Here is a 13,802-nt window from a genome sequence, read left to right on the forward strand (position 1 = left end):
GGAGGAGGAGGAGGAGGAGGGGAGGAGGAGAAGGAGGAAAAGGAGGAGGAACTTCGTGCTGGAAAGTAGATACACTCCTGAGGGTGCTGTGCTGTCTGCTTGACCTGAACTGATGCCAGGCGGGGGCGAGCTAGCAGGTTTCTGAACTCCACAGACCACCAGCTTAGCAGAGACTTACAAGTCACAGTGGGGATCTGGGGGTGAGTGACTCTTGCCCACCTTTGTCCTTAAGTGAAAGAAGCCTTGTGAAGTCAGTTTGTCATTCTCACCTATGTGCAAAGGTGGGGAGGCCTTCTTGTCTGCCCCCCACCCCCACCCCAATGGCCCCTGCTAATTGAAGCTGAGATACCATGAATTCCTTGGGGTAGTGCAAAAGAAATAACTCAAAGTTTGGGGTGGAGGGTAAGAATGTTGGACAGTGGGGGAGCCTCAGTCCTTGGATCTTAATATCAACCCTGTGGAGATGGGTAGGGCACCCTGCCACCCCCCTGGCCTTGGATCTGGAAAGACTCTAGGTCATTAGATTATTTCCCCAGTCCAGCACAGAGTGAAACTTATGTAAATAAAACTCTGTGTCATGAGTGGGAGACGAAGAACACTGTCGTGAACTTTGAACTGACACCGAGATCTTGAGAGACACTGGGAAGAACGATGGAGCCTCTACCCCAGCTCCTTCCCAAAGGACAAAACCCATCACGCCCCACTGGCAGAAGTCAGGCTGCAGGCAAGAGGCTCAGCATTGCAGATGCAGGTAGCAGGGAAAATGTAGTTCTCAGTGTGGTCTAACCCATGAGACGTGGCAGCACTCTGGGCTCCCTACAAGCAGATTGTAGTGCTTCTGACTTTTTGTCCCAGGAAAGAGCTCAGTGTGAGGGCGTGTGAGTAATCTCAGTACTCGAGAACTAAAGGCAGGAGGGCTGGGAATTCAAAGCCTAGGCTACGCAAAGATATATAAGACCACTCTTCAAACTCAAACCAACCAACTACCGCCACCACCACCACAACAAAATTCCCCAAACCACTCTAATTTTAAACCAAGGCCCACGCACAGCTTCAGTTGTTGCCCAGCGTCCCCAGTGTCCCCAGGCCTCCGTCAAGTTTCCATAGTAAAGAATTACATTAGCTAATTTTCTCCTTGCTGTAACAAAATACCTCACAAAGGCAGTTTGTGGGAGAAAAAGCTTGGTCTGACTCTGACTCTGGGAGAGGAAGGGCCAACTCTCCTGTTTGTGGAGACAGTGTGTCTGCAATGGGAAACCTCATGGCAACAATGTTAGATCACGTGACAATCTTGCCATCCTCGGCAAGATGGGAGATGAAAGCCGTTCAACTTGTTTTTTTTGCTCTCTTTCTTTTTGTGTAGTCAAAGTCCCTCGGTCCATGGGATGCGCCCCACCCACTCCTCCGAACACACATCCAGGGCCTCTTCTCTGCTCAGGTGAAGTTTTCTGGAAATGCCCTCAGAGATACACCTAAGATGTATTTTCATGGAGATGCAAAATCTCATGCTGCTAATTCCAATTCAACAGCTCAATGACTCTGCCAATGTGAAGAATAACAGGGCAAGTCTCACCTGCCACCCTTTCACAGGGCGGCTGCTGTCTGATGTTATCGCTACAATTATCAGAGAGAATGAGGCGAGACATGCTACTCTGGACCTGCTCATCTCGTCTACTATCTGAACTAGTTGCTCCTTTTGTTACTATCTCTCTTTTCCCACACCTGGTCCACCTTCAGGCTCTGAACCTCAGGGATGGTGCTGGCCTCTCTGCATCTCTTCTCTTTGGCATTTTCTAGTCTGAATTCACTGTCCTTCGGCAGGCAAGGCGATCCTTTTGCTAGGTTTGAGACAGGGTCTCACTCTGCAACTCTTGCTGGCTGCAACTCCTGTAGAGTAGCTTGCTGCCAGCCTCCCATGAATGCTATACAAGTGCTCTACTACATCCTAGCTCTTCTCACACAGATCTCTTTTTAACTACCTTGTAGGTATTCACCACACACTGGTTGAATAAAATACTAGCTTCTCGCCGGGCATGGTGGCGCAGGCCTTTAATCCCAGCACTCGGGAGGCAGAAGCAGGCGGATTTCTGAGTCTGGTCTACAGAGTGAGTTCCAGGACAGCCAGGACTATACAGAGAAACCCTGTCAAAAAACAAAAACAAACAAACAAAAAACCCAAACAAACAAACAAACAACTAGCTTCTCCAATGGCTGTCTCTTCTCAGCATAGGGGATGCAAACTCAGCACCATGACTCCCTGTCCCATCTTCAAGATCTTCTAGCATGTCTGGCAGTGTTCTCAGCACCCCTTTATCAAGGCCCTTCTTTTCTTCAATAATACTTACAATTTATTCCTTCAGAATTTCGTACAGGTACACCATATACCATCCCCCTCAGGCTTCCCACAGACTCTAGCCCTATTTATCCTCTCCCAACTTTATGTCCTTTTCTCGAACAAGATGAATCCTGGTAGAGCCATCCATTGGAGCACAGTCAACCAGTGGCCACACTCTCAGAGAGAAGCGGCTCTTCCCGCACACAGCAGCCATCAGTTGTTAGTAGCTCCCAGCAAGAGGTGAGGCCTCATAGTTGCTTTCTCATTTCGTCTGCAGTTTTCCTGGCTTGATCTTGTACTGCTATGTGTTCACGAGTGCAACAGCCACATCGCTTCCAAAGGAGAGCATCTCACATCATTGCTTGCTGTCTACCTCACATAGGTTCCTTCTGTTCCCACTTCCTGGTGCTCCCTGAGCCTTGATGAGATTAATATAGATGTTCAGGACTCAGTGCCAGCCTGGGTTATCTCAGACTGTCTTAAAATAAAATAATAATAATAAAAAGTGAATTTTTTTTTGGGTATCTCTGTGTAGGCCCTGGCTGTCCTGGAACTCACTTTGTAGACCAGGCTGGCCTCGAACTCAGAAATCCACCTGCCTCTACCTCCCAAGTGCTGGGATTAAAGGCGTGCACCACCACTGCCCGGCAATAAAAAGTTTTGAAAGAATATAGACAGCTTGTAAGTTAATATTTTAAAAACCTTTCTCTTTTCTTAAAATTACATGATGTGTTTGTGTGTGGGTATGTGGAGTCCAGAAGAGAATGCTGGCCCCTTGGAGGAGAGTTATGGGTGACTGTGAACCACCTGATGTAGGTGCTGGAAACTGAACCTGGGTCCTCTGGAAGAACAGCATGTACCCTTAATCTCAAAGCCATGCCTCCAGCCTCTTGAAGCCTCTTGCTTTGGTCACAGTCAGCATCTGAGGTGCTGTTTTCTGTACATTTCCCCTTACCCCAGTGGGAAAGTCTGAGACCGGTTCCCAGTGGGTAGCATGTAGTGGGACACCAACATGACTGTACTAATTTATCATTTTCAGTAGCACAAAATTCAGAACAATGAGAACTAGAAACTGTCAGGCCTGGGGATTCTGTTTCTGTAGCTTTGAAAAACTGATAGGAGTCTAGTCAGTAATTTTTAGTTCAAATCAGTGTTAAAATTCTACCCCCCATACCCCCAGACTTGGCCAATACTGGCTTCTCCACTCCAGGCCAAGATGTGGCCTCCCTCAGGAACTTGTAGCTTGTTGATAAGCCTCATATGTCCCGATGAAGCTGGAATATAGGAGAACTGTGTTGCTCAATGGTTTGGATCACATCCTCTGCGTACTCCAACCAGACTTTTATAGGCTGTGGGTAATTTATTGGAATTCAAGATTAGGAGCATGTGCCTTGGGTAGCAACTTCAGGTTAGTCATCTGGCTGCTCCTGAACATATCTTTACATCTCTTATAAACTCCAAGACAAGAGGATGTGGGATTGGTACTTAGCACCTCTGTCAGGCAGCTCACTATAACTCTAGGTTTGGGGAGTACCATGCTCTCTTCTGGCCTCCACAGGCACCTGCACTCAGGTACACATACACATAAAATTATTAATAATTTTAATTAAAAATAAGAACTTCCTAAGGCCTCCTGGGCAGTGATGGCACAGGCCTTTAATCCCAGCAGAGGCATAGAGGCAGTGGCAGAGCCAGGTGGATCTCTGAGTTCTCCAGGACAGCCTGTGCTACACACAGAAAACCTGTGTCTCAATAAACAACGAACCCCCAAACCCCAACGCCTTGGCTCTTAGCCAGAGACCAGCCTTGCAATGGATCTTTGAGTAAAGGTGCTTGTTGCTAGGCCTGAGTTAAGCCCCAGGATCCACATGGTAAAAGAAAATGACTCTAAGTTGTCTTCCAGTGGCCACATGCATACACACACAAGTAATACATGTGTAAGACAAAAGTTGGTCACCTACACATCACTTAGGCTCTCCTGAGGCGCAGCTTACTTTGGGTAACTGTTGAAACTGCCCCAGGAGCTCAACTTTGTATGTGTACACCTACGTAAAGCAGAGAGAGTATCAGGTGTCCTGCTCTGTCCTTCCCTCCGTGTTCTCCTGATGTAGCTCTCGAGACACTGATCTTGGAGCTAAGCTAGTACCCAGGAAGCCGCAATCCTCCCATCTCTGTCCCCAAAGGCACAGGAGTTGCAGATGTGCATGTGGCCGCTGCAGGTTTGAACTGAGGTCTGAGACAAGTGCTATTACCTGCTGAGCCCCTTCCCCTGTCTGAGTTTACATCAGTAGTATACTTAAATGCGAGTTGCTGGAGGAGAGATGCTTTCCGTCAGGGTTCCTCGGGGTGGAATCATTGCCTTTGAACAGAGCTGGTCTCAGTAGCTTGTGCAGGTAGCAATGAAACCTCCCAGTGCTTATTCTAGGGGCTGGCATGCTTCAGAAGGGAGATTCTTTTAGTTGGCCAGGTAGCCAGGCTGCCACTGTAATTCTGTGTAGGGGAGATGGCTCAGTGGGTCGGAGTGCCTGCTTACACAGGTTTGAGGGCCAGCCTCTGATCCTCGGCACTCAAGTCAGACTTGAAGGTCAACAGATGTGTTTAGTGGAGGTAGAAGGCTGAGGCCTGTTGGGAGACAGTCTCAGTGTTGCCCAGAGCAGTGTCACAGTTGTGCTCTGGCAATCCCCTGTCTCTGCCTCCTGTATAGCTGGGATTACAGGGCAGCACCAGGGTACTCCACACTAATTTTCAACTCTGGAAGCAGCTAAGCTCTTTTTTTGTTTCTTTTTGTTTTTTTTTTGTTTTTCAAGACAGGGTTTCTCTGTATAGCTCTGGCTGTCCTGGAACTCATTCTGTAGACCAGGCTGGCCTCGAACTCAGAAATCCGCCTGCCTCTGCTTGGATTAAAGGCCGTGAGCCACCACGCCCGGCTAAGCAGCTAAGCTCTTAAAATGCAAAACAAACACTGACATACATTTAAAGTGCCAGGGGAGGCCCCAGGGGAGGACGCCCTCTCCTGGCCTCTTTAGGCAGCTGCACATACTTATCCAACAGATACATAAGTTACAAATAAACTGGGGTAGGACCTCAGGGAGGACTCTGCCAGAGCCACATGACCCATATTTCCTTTCACAGAGCCCAGTTTAGGATGGTTGCTAGGGTCAGGGAGAGAGGTTGGCTGCCCTCGGGCCTGCTTTTCCCCATGTAGCTTCAGCTCTGAAGAAATGGAAGTGAGAGGGGTTAGTTAAGTACCAATCACCCCCAGGGGCAGCAGTAGCCACTGCCTCGGCTGCCTTCTTCTGAGCCACTACTGTTAACACAGTCAAAGTGCCTGGCCCCTGGGCACTGCCCACAGGGGCAGTGGTATGAGCACAAGGCTCACCTTTTGGTGCTGGTGCATCAAAACACATGGCTTTGAACAGGCTGAGCTCACCCTACACCAAGGAAGTTTGTTCTGAGATGCAGAAACCCTGTATTTTGTGCTAAAGGGGTAAACAATGTTACCTCCCTATGTTGCTGTTTAGCAATGTGAAAAGTCTAGAAGACTTGCAGGTCTGCTTGCCTGACCAAAGCTGTGTCAAACATACAAGAAAAAAGTCAAATCTATTTCTTATTCAAAGTGTATCTAGGCCATATTCTTTTTGCATTTATAAAAACAAGACTTTCACAAATATATTTCAGATATCATGTGAGAATGCTTTGGGAAAAAGGCAGGGGTGGGATGGGGTGGGGAAGAGTGCTTGCATAGCATACAAAAGCCTCAGCTCCATCTTCAGTGCCATGTAAGCTGAGTGTGGTACCACACCTTGGCCATTCCAGAACCTGGGGGGCAGAGCACCAGAAGCTCAAGGCCATCATAAAAGACAGTGCCATAACTGGGCGTGGTGGCGCACGCCTTTAATCCCAGCACTCGGGAGGCAGAGGCAGGCGGATTTCTGAGTTCGAGGCCAGCCTGGTCTACAAAGTGAGTTCCAGGACAGCCAGGGCTATACAGAGAAACCCTGTCTTGAAAAACCAAATAAGTAAAAAAAAAAAAAAAAGAGAGTGCCATGGCCACCTGTTTCCTATGTGATGCTTCATGGAGTCTTTAGGATAAGAACAGAGCAGACAGGATCCTATGTTAAGATGGTATCACTGATGGTGCATATGTAGTGAGCGTACAGGACAGGACTATCAAGAACAGCATCTGTACTGGAACAGCTCTAAACACCATGCCTCTCAGAGGTGAAACCAACATCTGTAAAAAGCCTACCAGTGACTACTACAAATGGCATTTTATTTTTAGTATTTTCTCTAAAATCATTAAGTGAAAAAAAGTTTTAAAGTTTAAGAGTTTAAGTATATCTGAAACACATGAACAAAAAGGCAGTACGTAATATATGAGCATGCATTTATATCTAAAATAAAAATGTAATGTTGGTTATATTAAGTCTATATGACAAGTGTGCATTAGAGAAAATTCTAAAAATATTAAAAACATGGGAGAAGCTGGGTGGTAGTGGTGCATACCTCTAACTGTAGCCCTTGAGAGGTGGAGGCAGGTGGATCACTGTGAGTTGGAAACTAGCCTAGTCTACTGTTGGAAGAGTCAAAAAAATGGTGGAGAGTGAAGAGTGAGGGGCTCCAGGAAAACAGGCAGAAGGCTTCTGACCTCAGAGGTGCTTTGTTCCCTAGATTGTTCTTGGACATGATTTCCTGCCTTCTGCGACATTTGCATTCAATTCATAAGACATTTAATTTTGTTGGTTGTCAGATCGTAGCTAAAGAACCCAAACTGGTCAGCACACCCTGGATCTGCTATGGCCTTCTGCCCTGCTTGCAAGCCTTCCCAGACACAATTTACAGTATGTGTCCGGCAGTTGTGTTTAAGTTGGTCAGTGCTAAGGAAGGGCTGCTGTGAACATTTACTACGTGCTTACTGATCTTTAGTCTTCCTGAACTCAAATGACCCTTGGAGCACTGCTTTGTTTCATTTGGGTATAAAACTATACTGAAACCAAAGTAAAGCTGTCTACAGCATCAGACTGTAGCCTGCCCATTCTTTAAGGCACTCAAATCCCAGGTCTTGAAGACAGACCCGCCTGGGTCAACAAAAGTTGATAATCTACAGCATCAGTATGAGGTCCAGAGCTACACAGAGAACCAACCCTGGCTGGAAATCCAAAACCAACCAAACCAAAAACCAACTTGGAGAATATTTCGAAAGAATCGACAACAATGAAGAGATCCTTATACCCATAATCCTTATAAAAACCACGGCTGCCAAGATAAAACCCATCTTGTCCCTAGATGCACAAGCTCTGAAGCTGTCACAGAAACTGCCTCAACTTTTAAGTTTCAAAACCAAATGGTACAGCTTCTGAAGTATTTAACTCATCAACATTCTTTTTCAGTCTTCTACTAAAAAAGTGTTTTCTGTAAGGCACAATTTTTTTGGTTTTTTGAGACAGGGTTTCTCTGTGTCGCCCTAGCTGTCCTGGAACTCACTCTGTAGACCAGGTTGGCCTCAAACTCAGAAATTCAACTGCTTCTGCCTCTCAAGTGCTGGGATTAAAGGCGTGTGCCACCGTTGCCCGGCTAAGGCACACTTTCACATTAGCACTATAACAGCAACATCGCACATTCCACAGCTGTTTCCTTGGACTGTTTTTCCTCCTCTTTGGAAGTCAAGTCTCTGCATTTAGGAAACAGTTTTGAAACAGAACATTGCTTGCTCTGAAACCCCAGCCAAACTCATCCCTTTTAACCCGTGGGACTCAGAAGTCCTAATTGAAAAGAACACAAATGTAAAAAAGTTGACACATTTTAAGATTATAAAAATTGGTTTATTGTAAAAGAAATTCAAGAATAACCAGTTAAATTCTTATCTGCATGCTACCTACTACAGCCAGGAAGCATTAAACACTGTTGGACACAACAAGAAAGACTACTGAGGCCGTGATTCAAATTTAGTGAGAGGAAGGGTGCTTAAATCTCCCACAGTCAGCATGGAGGGTTTGATAAGGTCAGAGAGCACTGTCAGGCACCAGGGGCTGTTGGACATTGAGGTATAACCAGGCGCACCACGCTGAGGGAGAAGAAGGAAGACGGCACATCCACTTTGTGGAGGAGGTTAAGCAGCTGGAAACTTAGGAACTTCTTTACTGAGAGCGAGATAAGTCTTTACTGGCGAGAAACAAGTTCATAAAAGCTTTTCTATCACAGCCCGGTAACCGGTAACCTTTCACCAGCCCATGCCCACCTCCCCTCCCCCTCCCCACACTAAAGCTAGTTTGCACACAGAAGATGCTGTCCTTTACTCTGCAGCTTACTGGCCAATCATAGGCACTCGGCACACCTATCACCTGCCCCTTTCCCACACACTATTGTGGATCATCCACCTGCTCAGTTTTCAATGGGAGTAGAATTTCATCTCTGCTCTACAGTCAATGCATCCTCCGGGTGGCCATTTCCCCAGACTTAATTCAAGGGTGAATCTTCAACTAGTTTCTAATTAAAAGCCTTAGAGTCAATGGCCTCAAATGACTGACCTATGAATCATATATAATACACTGATTGTATTTTTTGAGCACTCAAAGTACTGAGTAAAACTTTTCTACTTTATTCTTGTGCTATACTAAATCAAAGGGCCAAAAGATTTCTATCTTCCTAAGCTGAGGATTTTCATAGTAGCAGCTTTAGCCAGGGGGGGAAAATTGTTGCTCATCATGAACCCTTGAAAATAAGGGATTCTTCTAGAAGCACTCAAAGTCTCTTAAATGACAGAGGTGCCATCTGGTGCCACTGTAATCCATGACCAATTGTTACTTCATAGCTTACATGCAGAGTTAATTCATGCCTATTTTGTTCCTTTAAAAAATACTCTTTGGAAACCATTATTACTCCTGGAGACACATACTCTAGTAATCTTCTTGTAAAAATAAAGCCATAATCATGCTTAGCTCTAGCTCTTTGCTAAGTTCAACTACCCCCCACCCCACTTGCTCATCTCATCACTTTACCAGCCAACCCGTGACCTCACAGCACTCTGCACACTGCCCCAGACCCCAGGTCCACTCAGCACAGACTCCTGAGTAGGTTTCCGAAGAACGATCTTGTAGGCGGCACGCAACCTGACCTCCAAGTGTCTGAGTGTACACCCAAAGCTGAGGTGGAGGCAGAAGGCAGGCAGGCCTGCCTCTCTAAAGCCTAAAGCTCAGAGACTGCATGGCATGAAATCAGTCTAAAGGGAGTAAGGCCACTGCTGGCTTCTGTTGTCACCATAGTGCACAGAGGGCAAGAGAGCGCCTCTTGGCTTTACCCACAAGAGCCCTTTCTACAACACTGCCCTCCCTCCCTCCAACACCTGCAATTGTCCCAACCAGAATTTAAACATTTGTGAAACATAAACTACTGTATCTAAATGCATATGTTCAAGGCTATCATTTAAAAAATAAACTGGAAAGGAAGGAAATGTTTATAAAGATACATTCTGCTATCACACTACCATAGACATAATAAGAGTGTGTATATATGTAGAGAGGAGATAACCAAGATTTAAGATTTAAATAGGATGTTAAAAAGTCAAGAAATACAGATTTCCCACCAAAAGAATGGTACTGCCCACCCCAAACTACAGCTATAAACGACTTCATTAATTTGCCTACATTCCACCAAAACCAACCACAAAAAGGGGGGAGGAGAAAAACCAACCAAAACACCCACAGAAAATATCCATTCAAACCTAATCTAGAGTATGTGGTAATAATTAATATATTTCTATGGAAACTGTCTCATGCCTCATAAGCTTCTAAGATAAAATCCAGGTCACTATGTGCCTAATGGTATCACTAAAAGAAGAAATGGAAAGTCCATCAGTCTTCAGCACGGGCCTCCTCCATCCTCCGTGAGATCAGACGCAATGCTTCTGGCTTGTTGGACCCAAGGGCCAAAGGCAGCTGAAGAAACCACCTCTTGAACAATGCTCTAAAGCATTTCAGTTCCCAGTCTGTGTGTTCAGTTAAAATGATGAGTGAAAAGACCACTGGACAAAAGGCAGAACATCTATTATCCAGCAGCCTATCCCCCAGCAATCCCAGAGAACATAGTTATCATAGCAAAGTTAATAAAGGATTCTGTTTGTGGTTCTGGTTCTTTAGAGCCGGCTGTGAAGAGGTCAGCAACCAACGTAAGAGCAGCGACGGGCAGAGAAAAGCGGAACGACGATGGGTGCTCCCTGCTGGACACTGGTTCATCTGTTTTCTGTGTTAGCCAGAGAATCCCCCACTGACTTATCTGAATTTCAGGCATGCACATCTTAGGCTCTGTGGATCCTTCAGAGTAGCTCCCTGCAGCTCTATAACCACGTGAGAAAGCTTTCTTTATCTAGCTTGGTGGCAGCCAACACAGACTCCACGTCCAAGATTTCGGAACTCAGCGCTTCCTGCAGACTGGGCATCAGCTCCTCCCCTTCTATGTTCATTGCATCTCCTTCCAGTGTGCCAAGGTCCACATTTGTCCCAGGGAGGGCTTCCAGGTAATCGGGGAAGCGGCTCTGCTGTGACGGCAGGGTGCTTTGGCTGATGGTGTCTCCTAGTTTTGGGAAGGGATGAATAAAATGTTTTGTGAGAAGCATCAGAGCTGCATGTGCGAGCACATAGCTATGGGAAACTGAAGCACACAGTGTCTACCTTAGAAAACCACACACAGAGATCACTTGGTGGCAATGCCAAGTCTCATGTCCCTCACCACTTCACAGACATGCAATATAAATATACAGCCTGGCTGCTTACCACAAAGTGTTAACTGACGGGCTGTGAAGAACTGAAACTCCCTTTCAGTTCTTATATTCTATATGCAGCAGTGAAAAATGACAACCACACCTTCTTTCTTTCTCCTAGAAATGCACCACCATTTCTAGGTAGTCAGCATGTTAAGATGGAGCACCTTTTGTCTTAAGTTGTACTCTGAGACACTAACATCAAGCACTACAGACTCATACAGGCAACAGAGGAACAGCATTCCCAGAGAGTCCTTGAAGACCCGTGACCTCCGCAGACTGCTCTCTAAATTTCTTGCACTTACTGCCAAGAGAGCTTTTATTTATCTATGCTATTAGCACTTCTCCTTGGAGCTTTTGCCAGAACTTATATTCAGAAAATATAAATATTCAAACAGCCTTTCTAAGTGCTACAAGGGGGCTGAAGAGGTGAGACATGGGAGTTGGTGAGAGGGGGCCAGGATGGGACTAGGTGTGAGGTAGGCCCAAATGGCTCTCCTAAACAGAATTTCTGATCTACACAAACTCAGAGGAAGCAAGGGACAAGTTCTCAAAATCTCACCTTCAATTGTCAGATAAAAGCAGGCATGAAAGACTTCTGACACTATGGAGAAAATGTATCACTGTCCCGTGCTCTCCTCAGCCAAGGCAGGGAGATATCAGCTCCTCAATACTTGTGCAACCATTTCAACTATAAAGTCTAAGCCCCTCCCCCAAATAGTAGCTAGCCCTGTAATACCTTAAACAACTCAGCTGAACCCAAAGTATTCAGAGAAAGAGATAAATAGAGGATCACAAAACTTATTAAAAATTAAGAACACAGATCTAAAACAAGAGAGTTCTAATAGGCCCAACTAACACGTTAAAACAAATCAGGGTCAAACAATGGGCATGGTGGTGAGTGTCTGAAATCTCAGCATTGTGAAAGCAGTGGAGGGTCACAAGGTCAGCGTGGGCCACAGCAAAACCTTATCTCAGGGGAAAACCCAGAGTGTCAGCTTGTGCCTGAATCCCAGTACTCAAGAGCCTCTAAGCTCCAGGCCGGCCTGTACTAGCTACACTGTGACCCTGTCTAAAAAGGAAGGGAGGAGAAACCCAACTAGTGACCACCTGCAGCCGAAAGGGAATCAATACTTACCTGTATCCATTTCATCCACACTGTTCAGGAAGTCATCTGGGGTCCGAGGGATGCTGTAGCTGCTCATGCTGAGGCCGCTGTCTGTGCTCTCATCTCTAGAGTGATAGGTGCCACTAGGAAAATAGCGAAAAGACACACAGAAAAGTTCATCAACTCAGGGCAAAAATAAACATGTGTTAAGCATGACCAAGATTCTCAGAGGAACAGTGAACAATTCTTGCCTTGTAGTGCCTCTGCAGAACCCAATAGCCTCTGTCCTGGAATAGGACAAACACGCTGATCCTAACTAAAGTGGCAGCTGCTAAAGACAAGGCTATCTAAAGGTTCTGAGCTTGGAGAGAAAAGAAAGTGACAAGTCCCGTTAACTATTTTTGAAGCTTGGGGTCTCCAAGGTCTCAAGTCCCTGGGCTGAGGGGTCGGTCAAACCTGCATTAGGCTCATGCTCAATTTCCAGCTCCTAGGGCACACAAGTTAAGCCATGGACAGCCAAGCCAAAATAAAGAGCTAGAATGCCTTTTTGTCAAAATAGCCGAGTCACTGAAGATAAAATTCCCACAACTAGATCTTGCTTTTGCTGGGGGAGGGGAACACCCAAACACCTCAGCACAGCTAAGAGGCCCAAGGTTCAGAAGAGAAGGGAGGTAAAGCCGAGGGCCTTCAGGAGACGACATGCATTTTTACTGAAGGCTGAATGCAAAGTCTCAAGATTGATTCAAGAGCAGCAGAAACCAGCCTTGAAGCTTCCTGAAGAGAATACTTTTAAGTTATGGCTGACAATAGCTGTTATCAACTGGAAGCCTAAATTCTACTAATACTAAAACAAACCAACAAACCAACAACCCCCGAAACTCCAAGGGCAATCGCTACTCTTACTGGTTTCTGACCACAAATGTAGATTGGCCCTCTCACACGATGGACACTCAAAAAAAAAAAACAACAAACAAACAAAAGCCAAAAACCCTTACCAGATCCCAGCCCAGCAGTACAAATGTTTGATCGCAACCTTCTTCCTAATTAACTGTTCGATGCATTTGGCCTGTCCTCTCCTTCACTCTACATGACAACCACTGTTTTATGCCAACAACCCTGAAAAACTCAACAGTCTCATACAAACCCAAGAAACATAAACTCGCCTGAGACTGCTGGTATATAACACAGCCATGCATATTAGCCCAGGGGGTTGGTTAGCTTCTACCAGGAATGGCAGGGACACTGTGCCCACATAGGGATACACAACAGACACTTGAATCTGTTAAGCAGGTGACTTTAGACACCGCCCCTCCCCCAGTCCCAGAGAAGGCATAGAGGAGCCCACTGTGATGTATGGATAGTTCTTATTGTTTTCTTGGCAAAGACTGCTTTCCACTGAATCCCAACTAATTAATGCTCATGTTCCCGAGCATCCAGGATAACCTGGCAGGCACCAGAGCAGCTCAGGGGACAAGAAGTTAAGATGTTTAGAAAATATAAACACAGGTCGGGCATGGTGGCGCACGCCTTTAATCTCAGTGCTCGGGAGGCAGAGGCAGGCAGATTTCTGAGTTCGAGGCCAGCCTGGTCTACAGAGTGAGTTC

General features: G+C 46.0%; 1 protein-coding gene across 8 annotated transcripts in view; it reads right to left on the bottom strand.

Moving 5' to 3' along the window:
• Positions 1 to 8,135: 8,135 nt before the first annotated feature.
• The window catches only part of Yap1 (Yes associated protein 1), a 75,255-nt gene continuing 69,588 nt past the window's right edge, over positions 8,136 to 13,802 (bottom strand). For 6 of the 8 annotated variants that reach the window (XM_029542843.1, XM_029542844.1, XM_029542842.1 and 3 more), the window contains 2 exons: positions 12,229 to 12,341; positions 9,784 to 10,903 (listed from right to left, as the gene is read on the bottom strand). In XM_029542843.1, coding sequence (XP_029398703.1) covers positions 10,668 to 10,903; positions 12,229 to 12,341 — 349 coding nt within the window. In that variant the 3' untranslated portion in view covers positions 9,784 to 10,667. Of the gene's footprint in view, positions 10,904 to 12,228; positions 12,342 to 13,802 lie in introns of all 8 variants that reach the window. The other 2 variants (XM_021206851.2, XM_021206849.2) reach the window with 1 other exon arrangement.

The sequence above is a fragment of the Mus pahari genome, chromosome 10 (assembly GCF_900095145.1).
Source record: "Mus pahari chromosome 10, PAHARI_EIJ_v1.1, whole genome shotgun sequence".
NCBI classification, from domain to species: domain Eukaryota; kingdom Metazoa; phylum Chordata; class Mammalia; order Rodentia; family Muridae; genus Mus; species Mus pahari.